At 45.0% G+C, this 21,707-nt stretch overlaps 2 protein-coding genes across 4 annotated transcripts; one reads left to right on the forward strand and one right to left on the reverse strand.

The window, feature by feature from the left end:
- The first annotated feature begins 5,222 nt into the window (after positions 1-5,222).
- On the forward strand, positions 5,223-10,630 carry LOC119276839 (tryptophan--tRNA ligase, chloroplastic/mitochondrial-like). Of its 2 annotated transcripts, none has more exons than XM_037558005.1 (15): positions 5,223-5,376; positions 5,464-5,613; positions 6,479-6,566; positions 6,850-6,891; positions 7,390-7,479; positions 7,577-7,699; positions 8,463-8,534; positions 8,682-8,794; positions 8,880-8,901; positions 9,012-9,077; positions 9,309-9,365; positions 9,492-9,538; positions 9,628-9,709; positions 9,831-9,920; positions 10,268-10,630. In XM_037558005.1, exons 1-15 carry the CDS (start codon positions 5,327-5,329, stop codon positions 10,400-10,402), a joined length of 1,227 nt encoding a protein of 408 aa, XP_037413902.1. In that variant the 5' UTR covers positions 5,223-5,326; the 3' UTR covers positions 10,403-10,630. The 2 variants fall into 2 exon arrangements, with proteins under 2 accessions (XP_037413902.1, XP_037413903.1); XM_037558006.1 differs by having other exon boundaries at positions 5,224-5,376; positions 5,494-5,613.
- LOC119276838 (probable glutamate carboxypeptidase LAMP1) lies at positions 10,565-18,019 on the reverse strand. Of its 2 annotated transcripts, XM_037558003.1 has the most exons (12): positions 16,951-18,018; positions 16,795-16,862; positions 16,365-16,446; positions 16,177-16,269; positions 15,898-16,050; positions 15,088-15,153; positions 14,809-14,896; positions 14,596-14,679; positions 11,446-11,534; positions 11,205-11,321; positions 10,995-11,135; positions 10,565-10,916 (listed from the first exon to the last, which is right to left on the reverse strand). In XM_037558003.1, the coding sequence occupies exons 1-12, from the start codon at positions 17,959-17,961 to the stop codon at positions 10,734-10,736; spliced, it is 2,175 nt and encodes a 724-aa protein (XP_037413900.1). In that variant the 5' UTR covers positions 17,962-18,018; the 3' UTR covers positions 10,565-10,733. The 2 variants fall into 2 exon arrangements, with proteins under 2 accessions (XP_037413900.1, XP_037413901.1); XM_037558004.1 differs by lacking the exon at positions 15,088-15,153 and having other exon boundaries at positions 16,951-18,019.
- Positions 18,020-21,707: the final 3,688 nt, after the last annotated feature.

Genomic DNA, 21,707 nt, shown 5'->3' on the forward strand with positions numbered 1-21,707 from the left:
GCTGGCCGGCGGGGAGGGGGGAAGGGCTGGACGGCGGCGGGGCTGGCCGACGGCTGGGGCTGGGTCTGGAGCGCGGGGCTGGCCGGCGGTGGCGACAGGAGGAGAGAGGCGGGCGCATGGGGGAGAGAGAGGGAGACGGCCATGACCAGTTAAGTGGGCCTTCTTTGCCGTCTGCTAGCAGACGACAAAGAGGGCGACCGTTAGGGCTGGCCCACGTCTCCTCTTTGCCGTCTGCTAGCGGACGACACAGTAGGAACATTGTCGTCCGATAGCAGACGGCAAAGTTGTCACCTCTTTGCCGTCCGCTAGCACATGACAAAGAAGCTGACCTAGCCATGCTGTGCCCTGTGGGGCCCACCTGGCTCTTTGTCATCTGCCTTTTATCTCTTTGTCGTCCGCTGGTTGACGACAAAGAAGCAACTGATGGCAAATACCCTTTTGCCATCAGCACTTTCTTTGCCATCAGCTGGCAGACGACAAAGTGGTGGCAGACGGCAAAATGCCAGATTCCAGTAGTGCATGTTTACTGGGTATTACACACATCTTGTTACGCCGAATCGTTTGTGTTCAACTCGATCATCGCGAACGGTTCATCGGAGCAAACTGTATGCTGTATATCGCACACACCTTGATCTGGCTGCTCATTTCTCTTATTTTGTCTCATCGCAAATAGTTCGTATGGATCAACCGTATGCCCCACATTGCACATGCAACTAAAATCTGAACCATGTTTGATGTATCCGCCATCGTAAACTTTTTCCATCTTTTTTGATGGTTTTTTACATCATCTTTTGTGATTAATGCATCATACACAGTTTCGTCGAAGGGTCTCTGATTGTAGTGTCGCATTAGCAGCATCCTACAGTAGTGTGTCGTGGTATCTTCTTCTTCCTCCTCGAAGACCACAATGGCGGCGACTCCTTCTCATTCTCGTTCTCTCTGTGGAGGAGAGAAGGAGTACCTCTTGTTAACGGTTTTCTACTGGAGCTACTTCGAACCAGAAGAAGGCTCTGATACGTCTCCAACGTATCTATAATTTTTTATTATTCCATGTTATTATAGCATCAATCTTGGATGTTTTATATGCTATTTTATATCATTTTTTGGACTAAAACCTATTAACCCAGTGCCTATTGCCACTTGCTGCTTTTTGCCCGTTTTTGATATACTACTTGGAGCTATATTTTTATTCATCACATGATATGAGTTTCGCTTGGAGCTTCATGTATTATAGTAGTCTTTTGTTTGTTTGATTTTTAGTTTGCCATAATCATATTTTGCTGGACACACCTTTTGAGGGGGACACATATTTATTCGTGATTTGTTAGAATACTCTATGTACTTCACTTATATCTTTTGAGCTAGGCAGTTGGTCTAGTGCTTCACTTATATCTTTTAGAGCATGACGGTGGTTATATTTTAAAGAAATAGTTGCACTCTCATGCTTCACCTATATCTTTTTGAAAATCTAATAAATAGTAATGGCAATATGCACGTGTTATGAAATTGGTCCTAATATGATAGGTATTCAAGAGGGATATAATAAAAGCTTTCATGTAGATCACTAAATATGATAAGTTTGATTAATTGCAATAGTTTTGCGATATTAAGATGGTAATATGAGGGATGTACTAGTGAATGATTATGGTTTGGTAAGAATATTAGTGTTAAGGTTTGTGATTTCCGAAGCATGCACGTATAGTCTGTAGTTATGCTAAGAAGCTGGAGCATGATTTATTATTGATTGTCTTCCTTATGAGTGGCGGTCGGGGACGAGTGATGGTCTTTTCCTACCAATCTATCCCCCTAGGGGTATGCGTAGTAGTACTTTGCTTCAAGGGCTAATAAACTTTCGCAATAAGTATGCGAATTCTTCATGACTAATGTGAGTCCATGGATTATACGCACTCTCACCTTTCTGCAATTTGCTAGCCTCGTCGGTACCATGCATTGCCCTTTCTCATCTCGAGAGTCAATGCAAACTTCACTAGTGCGTCCAAACCCCGTGATATGATACGCTCTATCACATATAAGCCTCCTTATATCTTTCTCAGAATAACCACCATACCTACCTGTCATAGCATTTCCATAATCATTCAGAGATATATTGTCATGCAACTTCCACTGTTCCGTTATTATGACACACATTTTTATTGTCATATTGCTTTGCATGATCATATAGCTGACATAGTATTTGTGGCCCAGCCACCGTTCATCATTATCATACATGTTACGCTAGCATCATTGGACATCCGGGTACACTGCCAGAGGCATTCATATAGAGTCATATTGTTTTAGTATCGAGTTGTAATATTGAGTTGTAAGTAAATAAAAGTGTGATGATCATCATTATTAGAGCATTGTCCAATGAGGAAATAAAATAAAAGAGAAAAAGAGGCCAAAAAGATCCCAACAAAAAATGTGAGAAAAAGAGAGAAGGGACAATGTTACCATCATTTTCTACACTTGTGCTTCAAAGTAGCATCATGTTTTTCATATAGAGAGTCTCCTATGTAGTCACTTTCATATACTAGTGGGAATTTTTAATTATAGAACTAGGCTTGTATATTCCTATGATGGAGTTCCTCAAATGCCCGAGGTCCTCATGAGAAAGCAAGTTGGATGCACACCCACTTAGTTTTCATGTTGAGCTTTCATACACTTATAGCTCTTAGTGCATCCGTTTGGCATCCCTACTCCCCGCATTGACATCAATTGATGGGCATCTCCATAGCCCATTGATTATCCGCATCGATGTGAGACTATGTCCCTTTTTTGAATTATCTTTATTTATCTATATCACCGCATTCTATTCCATGCATAGTGCTATGTCCATGGCTTACACTCATGTATTGCGTGGGGCTTAAAGAAACTGAAGTGCGTTAAAAAGTATGAACCAATTTATCGGCTTGTCGTCCGGGTTGTGCATGATAAATACTTTGTGTTAGAAGATGGAGCATGACAAGACTATATGGTTTTGTAGGGATAACGTTCTTTAGCATTTTTATTTTGAAATGCACGATTGTTTGTTGGTACGCCTGAGTATTGATGTCTTTATATCAAATTATAGACTATTGCCTTGAATCATTCGGATCTTAATATCCGTACCCTAAAAGAAAGATTATATGATGAACATGTTAGGTAGCATTTCATATCAAAAATTTTGTTTTTATCATTTACCTACTAGAGGACGAGCATGAATTAAGCTTGGATGCTTGATACGTCTCCAACGTATCTATAATTGTTTTGTTCCATGCTATTATAGTATCAATCTTGAATGTTTATATGCAGGTATATGCTTTTTTATATCATTTTTGGGCACTAACCTATTAACCCAGTATCAGTTGCTGTTCTTTTTGATCATTTTTGGTTTTTCAGAAAATCTGTACCAAACGAAGTCCAAATGCTACACAACTTTTTGACGATTTTTTTCTGGACAAGAAAGACCCTAGAAGCTTCAGGGAGGAGACGAGAAGGTAAATGGGGAGATGGCAAGGCCCTAATGCCTTGTGGGCCCCTCGTGGCTCCGTCTGACCTAATTCCACCTCTATAAATTCTCTAATATTGAGAAACCAACAGAGAGCCACCCAAAATACTTTCTCCACCGCCGCAAGTCTCCATTCTTCTGCAATCCCATCTTGAGGCCTTTTCCGGTACTCTGTCGGAGGGACAATCGATCACAGAGGGCTTTTACATCATCCTTGCTGCCCTTTGTGATGACGCGTGAGTAGTTCACCGTAGACCTACGGGTCCATGGCTAGTAGCTAGATGACTTCTTCTCTTTTTTTGATCTTCAATACAATATTCTCATCGATATTCTTGGAGTTCTATCCGATATAATCTTCTTTTGCAGTGTGTTCGTTGGGATCCGGTGAATTGTCGATTTATGATCTGAATATTTATGAATATTAATGGAGTCTTTTCTGAGCTTTATTATACATGATTGTTATAGCTTTGTATTACTCTCTGATCTATCCGTTTGGTTTGGCCAACTAGATTGATTTATCTTTAGTGGGAGAGGTACTTTGTAATGAGTTCAATCTTACGGTGCTCTATATCCTAGTGACAAAGTAGGGGACAAGCCACATATTTGTATTATTGCCATTAAGGGTAAAATGTTTGGGTTTATTCATATTGATTGGATTTACTTTGTCTACATCATACCATCTTGCTTTAACGCGTTACTTTGTTTTATACTTAACACCATAAATGCATTGCTAGATAGCGGTCAATTGGTGGAATAATAGTAGTGTATTCAGGCAGGAGTCGGTCTACTTGTCTCGGACGTGATGCCTATATACATGATCATTGCCTTGAATACCGTCATAACTATGCACTTTTCTACCAATTGCCCGACAGTAATTTGTTCCCCCACTGTATGCTATGTGCTCGAGAGAGAAGCCTCTAGTGAAAACTTTGGCCCCAGGTCTACCTTTATCATATATAAAAACACAAAAATACTTTGCTGCAATTTTCTATTTAATTTTATTTTATCTTTGCAATTTATTTATCTACCACTACAAGATTTAATCCTTGCAAATAACCTCCAAGGGGATTGACAACGCTCTTGTGCATTGGGTGCACGTATTTTGTGTGTGTGCAGGTGGTGTTCACGAGGTTTTGTGTAATTCTTCACCTTGATTCTTAATTGAGAGAAATACTTATCTCTACTGTACTGCATATCCTCTCCTCTTCGGGTAAATCCCAACGCAGCTCACAAGTAGCAGGTTCCTCATCATTGCAGTCTGGACCTCTTAGTCTTTGTCGAGGGGGTGAGGTTATTGTAGAGGTTGGCGAGGGCCGACGCACAGATGACGATCGATACGGTGAGGCTGACACCCACTGGAGGCCACCAACTCCCGTTGAGTCTGAGGTTGAGGCCGCACAACGCGTATTGCGAGAAGCAAGTGAGATGGAGCAGGAGGATGCCGATCACCATGTGCTTGATGGTGTCGCCCTTGCAGTAGGTCTCGCAGAGTGCGGACATGTTGCCATCGTTTGGGCACCGCCTCCTCCTATGTCTTCTCCTCCCCCGTTCTCTTCCGCTAAAATCACCTTCATTTATCCCGAAAACCACCCAAGGGCCACATTTATCCGATTTTGTGAAATTTTAAGGTAAAAATAATATGGTTTTAAACTTTAAAGTTTAGAGGGATATATGAGAAGGTGTAAAAACACAGGTCCTTCCCAGCCCGGCCCGCTCGGTCCTCATCTCAAAACCCAACCCGCCCCGTCAGCCCTGCGTGCGGCTCGCTCTCCTCCTTCCTCCATCCGGAGCCGCGGCCAAATCCGAAGCAGAGCAGAGCAGTGCACCGGGAGCAACACCATGAGCCGCGCGCTCCTCTCCCACATCCTCCACCGCCCGCCTCTCCTCGCGTACGTGCACTCTCCTCCTTGTTCTCTCTCCCGCGCGCGCTCTGAACGCTTGGGCTCTCGGAGCTGACGCTGATGCCTTTTTTTTAATCTCTCCCGCCGTTTGGGCTTCGCGCGCAGGTCGAGGAGTGGCGCCCGAGGAGGAGCGCTGCCTTCCCGCCTACGCGCTCTCCGTCTCAACTGCAGCGCGGCTGAAGCCACCGCCTCGGCCGATGAGGCGCCTGCTCCCCCGGCCAGGAAGTAAGCCCAGCCCGCGCCTCTGCCCTTGCCCCTGTGCTGTTCGACGTAATGCGTCTGCTAGGCTCTGCTCCTCCGATTCGTGTTCGTGTAGTTTCGTGCGGCGTGAGGACCTTGGGGCACACGTGATTGCCTGCATTCGGTTGGAGGTTAGGTTACGTGGATGCTGCTTCAATTGTGAATGCAATGCTAGAGAGTGTGCTTCAGTTGTGCACCGCGGGTGTATGATGCAATGCTACATCACGATATACCAATGCATGCCTTTCCACATCTGTTGGAGGGTTGGAAATGCCTACGCATGACTTGCTAGAGTTGTTGTTGCCGACTGCAATCTACTTCCTGCAAACCGTACAGTGAATACCTCCTTTTGGATGGAGCAAGCTGGCCATACCAGTTAGGCTTCACTTCACTTTTCATCCCACCATACTCATTGTTGCAGTAATCATTTGGTTTTCTGTGCTTAACATGTGTGCATAATGCAACCCTAAGTTGAACATAAAAATCATACATGTTCAATAAGCCAATGCCAAGTTTTCACACTAAGCAGCACTGTAAGATTATATATGAATGGCATTATTCATTCACTACTAAGAGATCCTTATAAGTTTTGCAAAGAAAGGGAATTCTTGACCTTTTTTGTGTGCATATACTACTTCCCCTATTGGGGTCTCATACCAGTATACAAATCTCATTGCAACTCTCTGTAGAGCAATAAAATGTTGATATTATTGTGATGTTTAAATATCCTAATGTTGAATTTGTCCATGTTGATATTTGTATAGCAAGGTCACATGTAGCTCTGATAAATCCATTTACTTGTTTCTTCTTTTCTAATTCGAACAACAATCTATCTGCCTACCCACTGCAGGAAAAGAGTAGTTTCTGGTGTACAGCCAACAGGAATGGTGCACCTTGGAAATTATCTTGGCGCTATTAAGAACTGGGTTGCACTTCAGGTACTGCATATTTTAATTTGTAACTGCATTGTTCTATCAAACTGTATATTGCAAGTGCTTTGGCTTTACTGTTAGTGTCTCAAAAAGAAAATTATCAAAGCAATGAAACCAGAAAATATTAATCAAACAATGTAACCGCAAGGCTGGTTCAGTTATGATATTCTTCCACCTTCATCTAGTTGAGATGTGTTTCAACAACTACTTTTCCAGTGCTGAACTAATAGTTCATTTTATCTATGTTTAACATCTTCTTACCCTTTATTTTTTTGATAATTCCTTGCAGGATTTGTATGAGACATTCTTTTTCATTGTGGACCTGCATGCGGTAAGCATCTCATGGCCACCCTACAACAAAAGCGCAATAGGTTTGTGTAGTATGTAGTTGGTTGTGAATAACCTATTAACACAAGCTAGCTATCGGGTATCGGCATTCCCTTTTCTAATTTATTCAGTGTTTTGATCAAACTGGAATGCTTCATTTTACCTTGTATAGTTGGATACCCGTCTAACACAAGCTACAAGCCTACAACTGCAAGATCTTTGTGTGATACCTGAGGTTCATCACAACGTATAATCAGACAATATGAAGTACTCCCTTACAAGAAGTATAAAAAGCACAGCCTCTATGTTAACCAAGCAGTGTTAATGCTGTATATCTGAACTACAGAGTTCTCTTACAAGAACACAAGCAGTTGCATAATGTTCATGTTTGACTATTTTTATAATGATTTTTTAAAAAGATTTATCTTCATGATTCATTTGGCTAGCTGCCTAGCTTAACATATGATAATTTATGTTTACCACTATGTTAAAAAATGTGCAGATTACTTTGCCATATGATGCACCAGAGCTATCTAAAGCTACAAGAAGCACCGCTGCAATTTATCTAGCATGCGGCATTGATAGCTCCAAGGTCTGCTTTGTATGCTTACTTATGCTCTGTTTTGGTGTTCCTGCCAGTGGATAGCTTTCTGGTGCTGAACGTTTTATGATACTTTGTGTGTTTCCAGGCTTCAATTTTTGTACAGTCTCATGTCCGTGCCCATATTGAGCTGATGTGGCTGCTGAGTTCTTCAACTCCTATTGGTTGGCTGAATAAAATGATTCAGTTCAAAGAGAAATCACGCAAGGCGGTGCGTCATTCGCTGTACGATAGCTTCACTGTCAACTTATGTTTTAGCTCTCATAAATCATCATAGTGCAGAAGTAATTTTAAAAAATGACAGTTCACTTCACAAATAGACATGTTTCCTATGTTGTGGAGATTATTTGGTAGTCGAAAAATAGCACCTTCGCAGTTCAGGACTGATATGAATAACCTGCAGTTAAAAAAATCTCTACACCAATAATATGCATTGGTATATGTTCCCTTGTGATTTATAATATCCTACTGAGCAATGAAAGGAAGGGAAAACACTAAATGTAGTGCTCCTTACAGTATACTGATTAAGAATACTGGTGCTCGTTGTCCACTGATGTATGATCATATTTACATGACATCATTCTTGCGAGAGTAGTTGCATGTAATGATGACTAGACCTTAAGTTATTAACTTCTACACTTGAAGGGTTCAATGCACTGTTGAATCAGGGGTAAATATTCTTCTTCTAATATATTACTATTTTCTTTGATATGTCATATGTTGTGTCTTATAATTCTTTATCACGTGTTTCATTTGGTCATCAAGATTGCTTACTGGACACCAAAGTTTTTCTGTACTTTATCAAAATTGTTAGTTCTAGCATTGCCAAGCATTAGTTCCATATTTTTAGTGATCAGATGAACCCAGGTTTTATTTTATGCATGTCAAACAAGTCCGTCTGCAACTTCCATCATGTTGTTAAATTTGTTAGATTAGAAATGTATTGCATTGCTCATGTTCTCTTAAATTACCAGGGTAATGAAAATGTTGGAGTGGCACTTTTGACGTACCCTGTTCTAATGGCTTCTGACATCCTTCTGTACCAGGTAAAGTTTGTTTGTGTCTACCATTTTGTTATGTTAGTCCTAGTGTAAAAGCTCGTATTATTAGCATATAATTCAACTTCAACCTTTGTGCTTTTACACTGCGTTCCTTGCATTGATCTCAACAATAGCTGGTTTGAATGGTTGCAGTCCGATCTGGTACCTGTTGGGGAAGATCAGACACAACATTTGGAATTAACTCGTGAAATTTCTGAACGTGTAAATAATCTATATGGTGGAAGAAAGTGGAAGAAATTAGGAGGGTGAGAAAACCTAAATTATTCCGTACATCTTTTGCGATACCAGTAGCTGTCTCAGTATGATAATGTCATGTCTATGTGTTTGCAGGAGAGGCGGTTCATTATTTAAGGTGTGTGTAGTCATGCGTACACATGATTTGGCATCATTTCAAGATACAACACCTTGAGCGAAGGGTGTTATGTACTTTTTCTTACGGAACTTTCTGGGTTATATGTTTAGGTTCCTGAAGCCCTTATCCCTCCAGCAGGGGCCCGTGTGATGTCCTTAACTGATGGTCTCTCCAAGGTATCATTTCTTCTAGTCTAAATTAATACAACACCTTGTATCATTTACCTGATCACGAACTAAAGTTAATACTTCTCTTATGCTTATTATACTGCTAGTCTAGATGTTCCTCCTTGATCACATACATAGTATTTGCAGAGCTGATTCTATGCACATATTCTAGTTACCTCCTCAATATGATCTATGTATATGTATGTACTGTACTAATAATATTCTGTTTATTGACGGTAGATGTCGAAGTCTGCTCCTTCAGATCTGTCTCGCATTAACCTTCTTGACCCAAAAGATGTAAGTTCAGTGTAATATGAATTCAGTGTTCTGCTTTTGTGTTATTTTCTTCCATCAACTGACCGTGTTTATGTTTATAGGTTTATGCATTTTGATTTGTTCTGAAAGATCTCTGACGCTTTGCAGGTGATTGTGAACAAAATCAAACGCTGCAAAACTGACTCGCTCCCTGGGTTTGTAGCCTCTCCTTCCCCTCTCACCGCAGTTTGAATTAATATAGCCATGGGTAACGAATTCATGTCACTCAACTTGTACGCTCCAGCTTGGAATTCGACAACCCAGAGAGGCCAGAATGCAAAAATCTTCTCTCAGTCTACCAGATCATCACTGGAAAAACGAAAGAGGTCACTTTTGCATGCTTGAATAGTACACCTGCTCAGCCAGAACATGAAACAGGGTCTCCTGCACATGGACCAACATCATGTTGTTGATAGAAAACATAATTTACCCATTTGGTTTTTGCAGGAAGTTGTTAGTGAATGCCAAGATATGAACTGGGGGACATTCAAGGCTACCCTTACGGATGCCTTAATTGATCATCTGCAACCTATTCAGGTCTGATAATCTTTAATATTTGTGTGGTCTGATCATGTTCACCCTATCCAAGTATACTTGATCATTGTACTAGGGATGCATGCAGACTCCCCGCATCATCCGCATCTGTCCACCAAAGAAATTAATACAGTCCACATCACGCATCAGCCACTAAAGTAGTACTCCTATGTACGTGCTTTAGTTAGTTCAATCTCCAGTGGACGGATGCGAAGATGTGGACGGTCCGCCTGCATCCCTGATTGTAACATACACCCTAATTAGTTAACCAAATTATTGTCACTTGTATAATTAATTTAGTCTTGCATATGCTCCCTGGTTATTACATTCATCTTTTCACCTTTCTGTAGGTTCGATACGAGGAGATCATGTCTGATCCAGGTTATTTGGACAGTGTTCTGCTAGATGGGGCAGGGAAAGCTTCTGAGATAGCAGATTCCACCCTCAACAACGTCTACCAAGCCATGGGTTTCTTGCGCAGATAGCATATGTAGAACATTTCACAAGAACTACGGGTACAATTTTTTATAACTGCACAATGCTAGTCTTGCACTTGTTGGCCTTTCTGCTAGTGGTACTGATAAACATTTTGTTTGATGATGCTTGGATTAGCCTTTTGTTCCTGGTTGTTATGGATACTGTTAATAGATATTGAAAGGATTATTTACTGAAATATAATGTCCAGATACCATCTCTGGACAACTTTACAGTTATTTTCTCAAAGTTACATGTGTGGTTATGGTGATATAGCTTATGTGTGGAACATTTGCACAAACTGTACGCTCTCTGCTAATTGAATCAGCAGAGGAAAAAGCTTCATGTCAACCCTCCACTTAGGACTAACGCGGCTTGGCTGATGACTCTAGCAATCCTGTGGATCTCATGCTGTACAGATTGCCAGGACACGGTGGTATTTGCTTTCTTTGCTGTCTGAATGGCATCATCAACACCTGGATACACTTCCGCTCCATAATCGTTGTACAGTGAAGGTCCATAAATCTGCGAGATTTCTTTTCCTTTAGCACGATGGTATGTAATGAACCAACAACGTATTTTACCGAAACCACAACAGCTTACCATGTGTTTGTACCATGGTCTCCCAGACAGTCCTTCCCTCTCTGTGAATGCCCGTTCGGTCATCATCAGCCGGTCATTCAGATCTCTTACCCTCAACGGGTCGTTTTGTGATGGGGACCAAAATTTCCATGTTTGCAGAGCCTAGTTACCAAGATGATCTTAGAAAGCAAGGGGTTATAACTATGACAAAACAACAACAGACAGCAATACCTGAAGTTCAGAATCCACTTTCAACACTGCTCTATTGAGCTGTTCGATCGACTTGTGGAGGGGAGATAAGTTGACAGGCATTCCTAGTACTCTCTTATTTATATCCACCGCACCATTCTGCAAAAGAGAGAGCTACTGTCACGATCCTCCAAATTTATATACTCCTAATTGCTGACAAAAGATGCTCAGTTCTGAAGAAGTTGCTCCATGATTTATGGGAGAGTTCTGAAGGACATGTTACCTCAAGCTCTTGTACATAAGAGCTGTAGTTGAAGGGTAGGATCTCCTCATCTGAAAGCCTCAAAGCAACAAGCCCCCATATGCTTGCCACTACAAGAAGAGATGATTTTAGCTTGAGTTTTGGCTAGTGGGCGTATGCAAGTATACACGACAGACACTTATTCACTTGGTATGGTCAAGATGTACGCTTCAGAAAATTCAAAAAAAAAAAGATGTACGCTTCACACGTTTTAGCAATGTCCCATGATACTCCCTAACTTTTTGTGTTGTGCCTCCTGCTGGATGGGCACATACAAGTTCCTGTCTGCAATGGAAGTCCAGGAATGTAAATAGTGGGCAGAGGAGCACATGGAGACCTATGTTGATATCGAGCTTGTCATCTTAGGGCTGGCACAACAAATAAAAGAGCAGCTCCAAGACAAGCTGCTTGTGGAGAGGGATGTAATGTCATGGGTAGACTTGAAGGAGGACGATAAGAATGTGATTTGCTAGGAAAGTGGCGCATCTCCAACCGCATCTCCAACCGATCCACAATAACAATTTTCAGATTATTGGGGATGGTTGCTTTCGCAGATCCCCAATAACCCCATCCCCAATTGCATATGGGCCTCACTTGTCAATGAGATATTTCTTTAGGTAGACAACGGCGGAGAAACGAGGGCGGTGATGCTGTGTTCGACAGTGGGCCCCATGGCATTGGGAAAGAGGCAACTCCCCCTATATATTGGGGGAGTTGGGATGATTTATTGATGATCACCAATAAGATGGGACGGGATTGGGGATCTATTGGAGCTGGGTTTTTTTTTCAACTCCCTAAATACATAGAAATGGGATAGGATTGGGGATCTGTTGGAGATGCTCTTAGAGCAACTCTAGCAAACCCCGCAAAAGGCCCCGATCCGCAAAATACTCGTCAAAATGCGGGTCGGCGCGGAAAATCCTGCCCGAACAGACCTCGCAAACGCGGCCGGCCCGCAAAATTTTTTGAGGGGCACGGCAAAAACTCGGCCCCAACCCGCATATTCACGGGTTTCCGCCTCACCCCTACGGTGCCCCGTATCGCAGTGAAGCAGTTGGCGGGAGGGACATTTCAGCCCGCGCCCCTTTCCCCATCTCCTTCCGCCGTCGCCCACCACAGGTTCCGCCCGTCCGCCGTCGCCGATTCCGGCCAAATCTGCGAGCGGAATCGCGCTGCCGGGGCGTCCCTCACCCTTCACCACCGCTAGGCTGCACCGCCCCCGCGGATCCGGCGAGAAGAGCCGCCCCTCGTCGCTGTCGCCGCCGGGGATCGACCGTCCTCGAGCCGCCCCTCGTCGCCGCCGGTTAGTGTTTTTTGTGCTTCGTGTCGATGGAATTGAGCCCAGTTGGTTGACGCGGCGTGCGCTTCTCGTTCATGTAATGGAATTGAGCCCGTGCGAGAAGTTTCTGCTCTCCGATTCGTCCGTTTCGGACAACTCGGATGTTGAGATGATGCTCTCAAACTTTCGGGAACGAGATGTTGATGCAAGACTATTTCGCGGAGAATCCAACGTATCCACCGCACCCCTGAGAAGGTGCCGAATGCACCGATCCCTCTTTGTGAAAATTGTTCAAGCTTGCGAGGCAAATTGTCGGTATTTTACTCAACGAAGAAATATTGCGGGCTTGAAGGGATTTAGTGCATATCAAAAAATCTCGGCAGCTATGCGGGTGATTGCATATGGCGTTCCGGCTGATTATGCCAATGAGTATCTTCGCGTTGGTGAAGATGCAACAATTGAGTCAGTGCGTAGACTTGCCAAAGTGATCATCCGTGTCTTTGGTCTCGAATATCTTCGGGCACCGAACGAAGATGATACAAAGAGATTGATGGCATCTAATGAGAGGAGAGGTTGGCCTGGCATGCTAGGTAGCATTGATTGTATGCATTGGACATGGAAAAATTGCTCGAAGGCATGGCAGGGAATGTATTGTGGCAAGTCTCGTGATGCAACAATTGTGTTAGAGGTCGTAGCATCCGAGGATTTATGGATTTGGCATTGCTTCTTTGGTATGCCGCACACTCTCAATGATATCAATGTGTTGCAACAGTCTCATTTGTTTGCTAGGCTTGCTAGTGGTGATGCTCCTGCTTGCAACTACACTATCAATGGGCATGAATACACAAAAGGGTACTATCTTGCAGATGATATATACCCTCCTTGGTGCACATTTGTCAAGAGCATCAAAGAACCCAAAACTAAAAAAAATGTAAAAAATGTGAGTTCGCAAAGGTGCAAGAGGCAGCCCGAAAAGACATTGAAAGAGCATTCGGGGTTTTGCAATCTAGGTTTGCCATTGTTCGTGGTCCTGCTCATTTTTGGGACAAGCGGACCTTGAAGAACATCATGACATGCTGTGTTACCCTTCACAACATGATTCTCGAAGATGAGAGAGGCATGAACTTGGAATTCTTCTACAACAATGTGGGCAGCCGTGTCAAACCAGCTAGAGACCCTAACCGCATTAGAGCTTTTCTTCAAACATACAAGGAGATTGAAAATGCAAACACCCACTTTCAGCTTCAGGAGGATCTCATTGAGCATCATTGGCAAAGGGCCGGACAGTAACAAACTCATTTTTACATTCATTTGTATTCGGGACAAGTTTTGTATTACATTATTTGTATTTGTATTCGGTGATTTGAATAATTATTTGTAATGTGGATGATTGTTGTATTGTGGTTGTATTGATAATTATGGTGTGGTATTGATATTTTGTGGACCGGTGGGATGCGGGATGCAACGGCGCAAGAGCAGACCCCGTAAAGCCGACCCGTAAAAAAAGTATATTCCGCGAATATCCTTTTATACGGGTCCGCTTGGGGGGTTTGCCTCTATGGCCGTCCGCGCCGGCCCGCAAAGACGTTTTTCCGTGAACTGCAAACGCGTTTTGCGGGCCGGCGGGATGCGGGGTCTGCTAGAGTTGTTCTTATATTCTTAGCGATCAAGTCTGAGTTTTCCCTATAAAAGGCACACCAGATACTATCAACCAAGCAATGAGAAGAATAAACTAGTAAAGACCCCTGCATGCCAGCCTACTGCTCCTCAGAGCCATAACTCCCAACTTTTGTCATGTTCATCGGTCTTAAGATTGCTAGTAATTTTAGCATAGGTTCGTTGCTATGGGGTACCTGCGACATGCCTGCGGAACATGGGATCTCCATACTTTTCCATCCATGTGAAGTCATCATACAAGCTATGGTACACTGCGTATCCTGCAAACAAGTAGCACGCTTATTCGATTTGATCTAGTAAAAGAATTCACAATCATTCAAGTGCAAACAGCAAAACATTTCAGGAATGTAACTTACTGAACATAGGCAGATAGAAAACATAAAACAAACCTGATCCAATAGCCATGTCGACTGAAGGAATACCAATATGTTGAACAAAGGCAGAATAATCTGATCCTCCACCTCCTAACCTTCCAATCTTAATAAATAAGTGTGTCGTCAGAAATCTTAAACGTGCATCTAGTATAGCAGAAGCATCACACGCCTGAACTTAGAAAAATGGAAACAGAACTATGTCTAAACTATACATGATATCCTTGTACATGTGCAGTGCTCAGAAAACTGACAACAAATTTGTGTGGCAAGCTTTAGCTAACATTAAGTGCTTACTTGAGAACTATCAGAAGCCATCCACATGTCATACAGACTTTCTGTTCCATTATCGGGATTTTGAACCTTCCTCGAAAAGAAAGAAAACACAGAATATTAAGAGAAATAGAGAAGCCTCATCACTAATTTCACTTTTTTGTTTTTATTAGTTTGGGGTCTAAAGGCTTTGTTGTTGTTGTTAGACATTCCTAGTTTCCTACGGACAACAATTCCATTACACAGTAAACTATTCCTTCTTCCAAAACGTATCAATTATAAGCAATGACAAAATGAGCCGAGCACAGGCCAGAGAGAAAGGAATTACTGATTGTAAATTAGTTGCTCGATTGTCCCCTAGGCATAATTGCATGAGGCATGCATTTCAACTCGCTCGTAGTTTTTGGCCATGTACGAGTTACGGCTTGCAATTGGTGCCTAACTAAGGGCCTGTTTGGATTGTGACTAAACTAGTAAACTCGCCAAAGTTTGCCACATTTTTTTTCTTTTTGCCAAATTTACGCAAGGTAAGATCATCAAAATTGGAACCACTTTGGTTAGTCTAAAGGGAATTTGTGCCACAGTTTTCTAGGTTATTGACATGTGGGACCAAATGGATGCCTAAGTCAAGGTGTGGCAAATGTGGCAAGGTATGGTTATGAACGAAACAGGCCTTGGCCAAACTGTGGCTTGCCATAAAGACCTCCAGATCTTCTCACGTAAATGCTATGGCACCATGGAAGAAAGCGCCCCATGGCGGGTCGGATCTGAACCAAACATTACTGTATATTTTTGCTGTTGACAGAAATGACATGTCTGTTTCAATTATTATACCTTTTTACTCGCTTGCTTAAGCAATTCATCAAGTTGAGGAGTGGCTGACGCGTCAACTCCAGAACCAGACACCCCAACATCTACATTCAGGTACGCAACAGTTCTCGAAGTTAGCATTGCCCTGTTCTCTTCAACCCATTCTGTGGATCCTATCTGCAATTTTGTAAGGAAATTAGTATGAAAAGGACAGGTGAACTGCTTGATAATAGTCCAAGGGAGGGAGAGAGAGAGAGAGAGAGAGAGAGAGAGAGAGAGAGAGAGAGAGAGAGAGAGAGAGACCAATCCGTACTCTTCGGCATCCCAATTACACAAAATGATGGTCCGGCGAGGTCTCCAACCCTTGGTTTGTAGCTTAGACAACCTTTCAGCTAGCTACATTCAACTTAAGTTAACAAGCCAATGTATTGCACCAAATCATAAGTAGGCTACACCAAAGGGGTTGCATAGAGCAACTGAATATGTCATACCTCAAGCAAGGCTGCAGTTCCGCTGTTTGGGTCAGCTGCCCCAAATGTCCACGCATCGCGATGGTTGCCAAGAATAACATACCTGTATGTGCATGATAATTATTACTGGATATGTAGTTATCTACGTACTGAATTTCTTTTACATGCAAAATCATCAGTGCTAATAAACAGTTGAAACCCAAGATGGTTCTTGGTGTCTGTTTCAAAATTATGTTGAAATTTCGTTATCAAGGGTACCCATACTATTGCCACACCTATGGCACGGATTTTGACTCAGTCATTTGGAGTTGAGCCAGAGTAGGGGGTTTGGTGGGCACTGAAGTGGAAGTGGAATTCCCATTGAAGTGAAGTGTATGGCAAAAATGGTGAGCGGTTTTGGCATTTGGTGATATTGACCACAAAAAGGAGAAACATGGAGAGTTTCGTTTACCTGTCTGGTTCTTCTTTCCCTTCAATCACCGAAATAACATTCTGAATAGTAGCTATCGTCTCGTTCCCCTGGAAAGGAACAAGCAAGCACGACTCAAGTCAGGAAGTGGAACCAAAAAGAGCATAGGCAGATGTCATCTCCTTGACAGCAACTTACTGTATAGGTGAGATTGAGTACCGCCGGCCCGGGCCCGAGGCGGTAAACCGGCGCGCCCTCGCCGCCTTGCCAATCCTCTGGCGCGACGTCCCCGCCGATGAGCCGCAGTATCTCCTCCCCGTCCCTTCCCGACACCGGCAGCGCCGGTATCCCCGGCATGTCGTCCGTGGCCATCGCCTCCGCGATGCTCACGCGCTCGCACCCTCCCGACGACGCCCACATCGGCGTCGTGGGGTCCCCCACCCCCTTGAACGTGCTCCCCACCTGCACGCCGGTCGCCGGCATCCACGGCCCATCCGGGAAGGCCTTCCCCGGCGTGTAGTCCTTGGTGTCGGTGAATATAACCGCCGCCGCCGCACCGGCGTCACGGGCGTTTTTCACGATGTCGCCACGGTACACCTTGCCGTAGCGCGCGAGGGCGACCTTCCCGGTGACGTTTACGCCGCGGGAGGCGAGGTAGGCGTAGTCCTCCGTGCGGCCGTAGTTGGCGTAGACCACCTCGGCGGCGGCCGAGCCGGACGCGGCGTAGGCGAGGAAGGTGGGGACGACCTCCGCCGAGGCCGCGGCGTAGGGGTCCCCGGGGTAGGTGTCCTGTACCAACGCGAAGGCGGTGGCGTCGCGGCCTGGCGCGGAGAGGGAGAGCGAGCGACGGACGGGGTAGGAGAGGAGGACTTCGTAGGGCGTGACGCGGGTGGGGAAGGAGAGGGAGGAGAGCGTGGAGACGACGTGCTCGGCGGCGAGCGCGTTGGCCTCGGTGCCCGCGAGGTGGGGGCGGACGGTGAGCGCGCGCAGGTGCGCGGCGGCGGTGTCGTTGGAGCCCAGTGAGAGGAAGAGGGATTGGTAGTACGATGGGGCGGGCGCGACGAGGAGGTGGTAGTAGGTGGCGAACAAGGCGCCGACGAGGAGAGGGAGCGGGTGGAGCCTCGCGGTCGCCCGGGGAGGAAGAGGAGGGGTGGCGGGGATGAGCGGGGTAAGCAAGCAGGAGTCGTCGTGGCCGAGCGGAGGCGGCATAGCGGCGGCGTCCGGCACTGGCGAGGCGGGGTAGTCCGGTAGTGCCTGGCGTGTGGTGGTGCGGCGGGAGAGCCGGAGCGGAGTGGGTAGTAGAGTAGACGCAGGGAACGGTGGCGTTTCCCTGTCTTCCGCTGACATCTGGGTCCCGGTGCGATGTTTACGTTTTATACGTTATCTTTCGCTGTCCTTGGTACAGCGTGGCGTGTGCTTCGTCGAATAATCGTGCACTACATTTTCCACCTTTGCGACGAGGTGGGCTTGGCTGGGTGGGGTAAGGCGTGGATTGATTCGGATTGGGCCTTTGTTTATGGCTTCATTATTTGAGGGTCCATTTCCGTTCCTAGGATTTCATCATTTTTAATATAATACTAGCAAGATGCCCATGCATTGCACGAAACATCAAGATGCATTTTTTTACAGAACAACTGTTGTGATTGACCCATGCAAGAGTAATAAGTAAAAACTAAGGATATCTCGAGAAAGAGGAGAGATAAGGTGAGGAGGAGTGAGGCATGATGGTAACTGGTGGTCGGACTGAGCGGAGGCATGGGGATGGCCGACGCCGGCAATGGCCACCATGCCATATTGTTCTATAGGCTTATGAAGTTTTAAGATAGGGATGAACGAGGGAAGTCCTTATCTGTAAATGTGTAGAGAGGTGCATGTATCTTTTTGCAAAATTGTCATAGTTTATTTTCTATCCATCAGATATAGATCGGACGGTCTATATTGCAAGATGACAGACACATCATCATCACCAACTTAATTTTTTATAAGAATAGAAATGTTAGCTATGGGAGTATTCTCAGGGAGATCAAGCAGCGAGCGTCCAATTTTACCTCCAAATTTACTTTTGAAGGAAGACCGGCTAATATAGAAGCAGATAGTCTAGCTAAGTTTTCAAATTCTCTGGATGAGGGGCGCCATATCTGGTTCCACCCCACGATCCATATTGTATCCCACTTCGTGTGGCTTCTGATTAATACCCCCTTCGTCTCATAAGACGTTTTTAATTTTAGTACAACTTTATACTAAAATTAATATAAAGTTGAAATCCTTATTTTAGGATGGAGTGAGTAATACTTAGCTTCTCCCTTCATTTTCTTAAAATATAATAGATTAGCTGTAAACAATTGGAAACGTATGAACATGCTCCGTCCATTATGCTTCCAACATCTACCTGGTCAAAAACTATATATGAAAACTTACAACATCAACGACGAGACTCCCTATATTGACCAGGCAAATGGACCGTTCGTGTTAGTTTTCTCCGACCCAACCACACTCCTCAAGGGCCCCTTATCCTGGACGCGTACGCCACATCAACTTGGCCCATGCTGGCATGCACTAACCCACTAGAAATCCCCACCAGGACCAAACCCTACCTCACTCTCTCATGCTTCGCTCTGATCCCCGTCGCTTCCCATCCCTCTTTGTCCCCTCACTACCATGTCAAGCATCCGCAACGGTGGTGGCAGCAAAGGATTCTATAGTGAGAACAACCACATTGACTAGGATGCCCTCGTCCGTGAGGCGACGACGAGCGACGATGAGTAGCTCACCCTCCGCATCGTGCTGTAGCGGTCGAGGGTGAGGGAGTCCTGGATTAAGGGGTCCTCAAGCGTCCGGACCATTTACATGGGCCGGACTGCTGGGCTATGAAGATACAAGATAGAAGACTTTTTCCCGTGTCCGGATGGGACTCTCCTTTGCGTGGATAGCAAGCTTGGTGATTCGGATATGTAGATTCCTTTCTTTGTAACCGACTTTGTATAACCCTAGTCCCCTCCGGTGTCTATATAAATCGTAGGGTTTAGTCCGTAGAGGCAATCATAATCATATAGGCTAGACTCCTAGGGTTCTAGGCATTACGATCTCGTGGTAGATTGTTGGGGAACGTTGCATAAAATAAAAAAATTCCTATGTTCACCAAGATCCATCTATGAGTTCATCTAGCAACGAGGGAGGGGAGTGCATCTACATACCCTTGTAGATCGCGAGCGGAAGCGTTCAAGAGAACGGGGTTGAGGGAGTCGTACTCGTCGTGATCCAAATCACCGGAGATCCTAGCGCCGAACGGACGACACCTCCACGTTCAACACACGTACGGTCAGCGTGACGTCTCCTCCTTCTTGATCCAGCAAGGGGGAAGGAGAGGTTGATGAAGATCCAGCAGCACGACGGCGTGGTGGTGGATGCAGCAGAGTTCCGGCAGGGCTTCGCCAAGCGACTACAGGAGGAGGAGGTGTAGCAAGGGGAGAGGGAGGCGCCAAGACTTCAGGTGCGGCTGCCCTCCCTCCCCCCTCCTTTATATAGGCCCCCTGGGGGGGCGCCGGCCCTGGAGATGGGATGTCCCAAGGGGGCGGCGGCCAAGGGGGGTGGAGTGCCCCCCAAGGCAAGTGGAGGCGCCCCCCCACCCTAGGGTTTCCAACCCTAGGCGCAGGGGGCCCCAAGGGGGGCGCACCAGCCCACCAGGGGCTGGTCCCCTCCCCACTTCAGCCCACGGGGCCCTCCGGGATAGGTGGCCCCACTCGGTGGACCCCCGGGACCCTTCCGGTGGTCCCGGTACAATACCTGTGACCCCCGAAACTCTCCCGATGGCCGAAACTGCACTTCCTATATATTATTATTTACCTACGAACCATCCCGGAACTCCTCGTGACGTCCGGGATCTCATCCGAGACTCCGAACAACTTTCGGTTTACTGCATACTCATATCTCTACAACCCTAGCGTCACCTAACCTTAAGTGTGTAGACCCTACGGGTTTGGGAGACACGTAGACATGACCGAGACGGCTCTCCGGTCAATAACCAATAGCGGGATCTGGATACCCATGTTGGCTCCCACGTGCTCCTCGATGATCTCATCGGATGAACCACAATGTCGAGGATTCAGGCAACACTGTATACAATTCCATCAATCGGTACGTTAATTGCCCGAGACTCGATCGTCGATATCCCAATACCTCGTTCAGTCTCGTTACCGGCAAGTCACTTTACTCGTACCGTAATGCATGATCCCGTGACCAGACACTTGGTCACTTTGAGCTCATTATGATGATGCATTACCGAGTGGGCCCAGAGATACCTCTCCATCATACGGAGTGACAAATCCCAGTCTCGATCCGTGTCAACCCAACAGACACTTTCGGAGATACCTGTAGTGCACCTTTATAGTCACCTAGTTACGTTGTGACGTTTGGTACACCCAAAGCACTCCTACGGTATCCGGGAGTTACACGATCTCATGGTCTAAGGAAAAGATACTTGACTTTGGAAAAGCTCTAGCAAACGAACTACACGATCTTGTGTTATGCTTAGGATTGGGTCTTGTCCATCACATCATTCTCCTAATGATGTGATCCCGTTATCAATGACATCCAATGTCCATAGTCAGGAAACCATGACTATCTGTTGATCAACGAGCTAGTCAACTAGAGGCTCACTAGGGACATATTGTGGTCTATGTATTCACACGTGTATTACGATTTCTGGATAATACATTTATAGCATGAATAAAAGACAATTATCATGAACAAGGAAATATAATAATAATCCTTTTATTATTGCCTTTAGGGCATATTTCCAAAAGTCTCCCACTTGCACTAGAGTCAATAATCTAGTTACATTGTGATGAATCGAACACCCATAGAGTTCTGGTGTTGATCATGTTTTGCTCGCGGAAGAGGTTTAGTCAACGGATCTGCGACATTCAGATTCGTATGTACTTTGCAAATATCTATGT

The sequence above is a fragment of the Triticum dicoccoides genome, chromosome 3B, assembly GCF_002162155.2.
Source record: "Triticum dicoccoides isolate Atlit2015 ecotype Zavitan chromosome 3B, WEW_v2.0, whole genome shotgun sequence".
NCBI classification, from domain to species: domain Eukaryota; kingdom Viridiplantae; phylum Streptophyta; class Magnoliopsida; order Poales; family Poaceae; genus Triticum; species Triticum dicoccoides.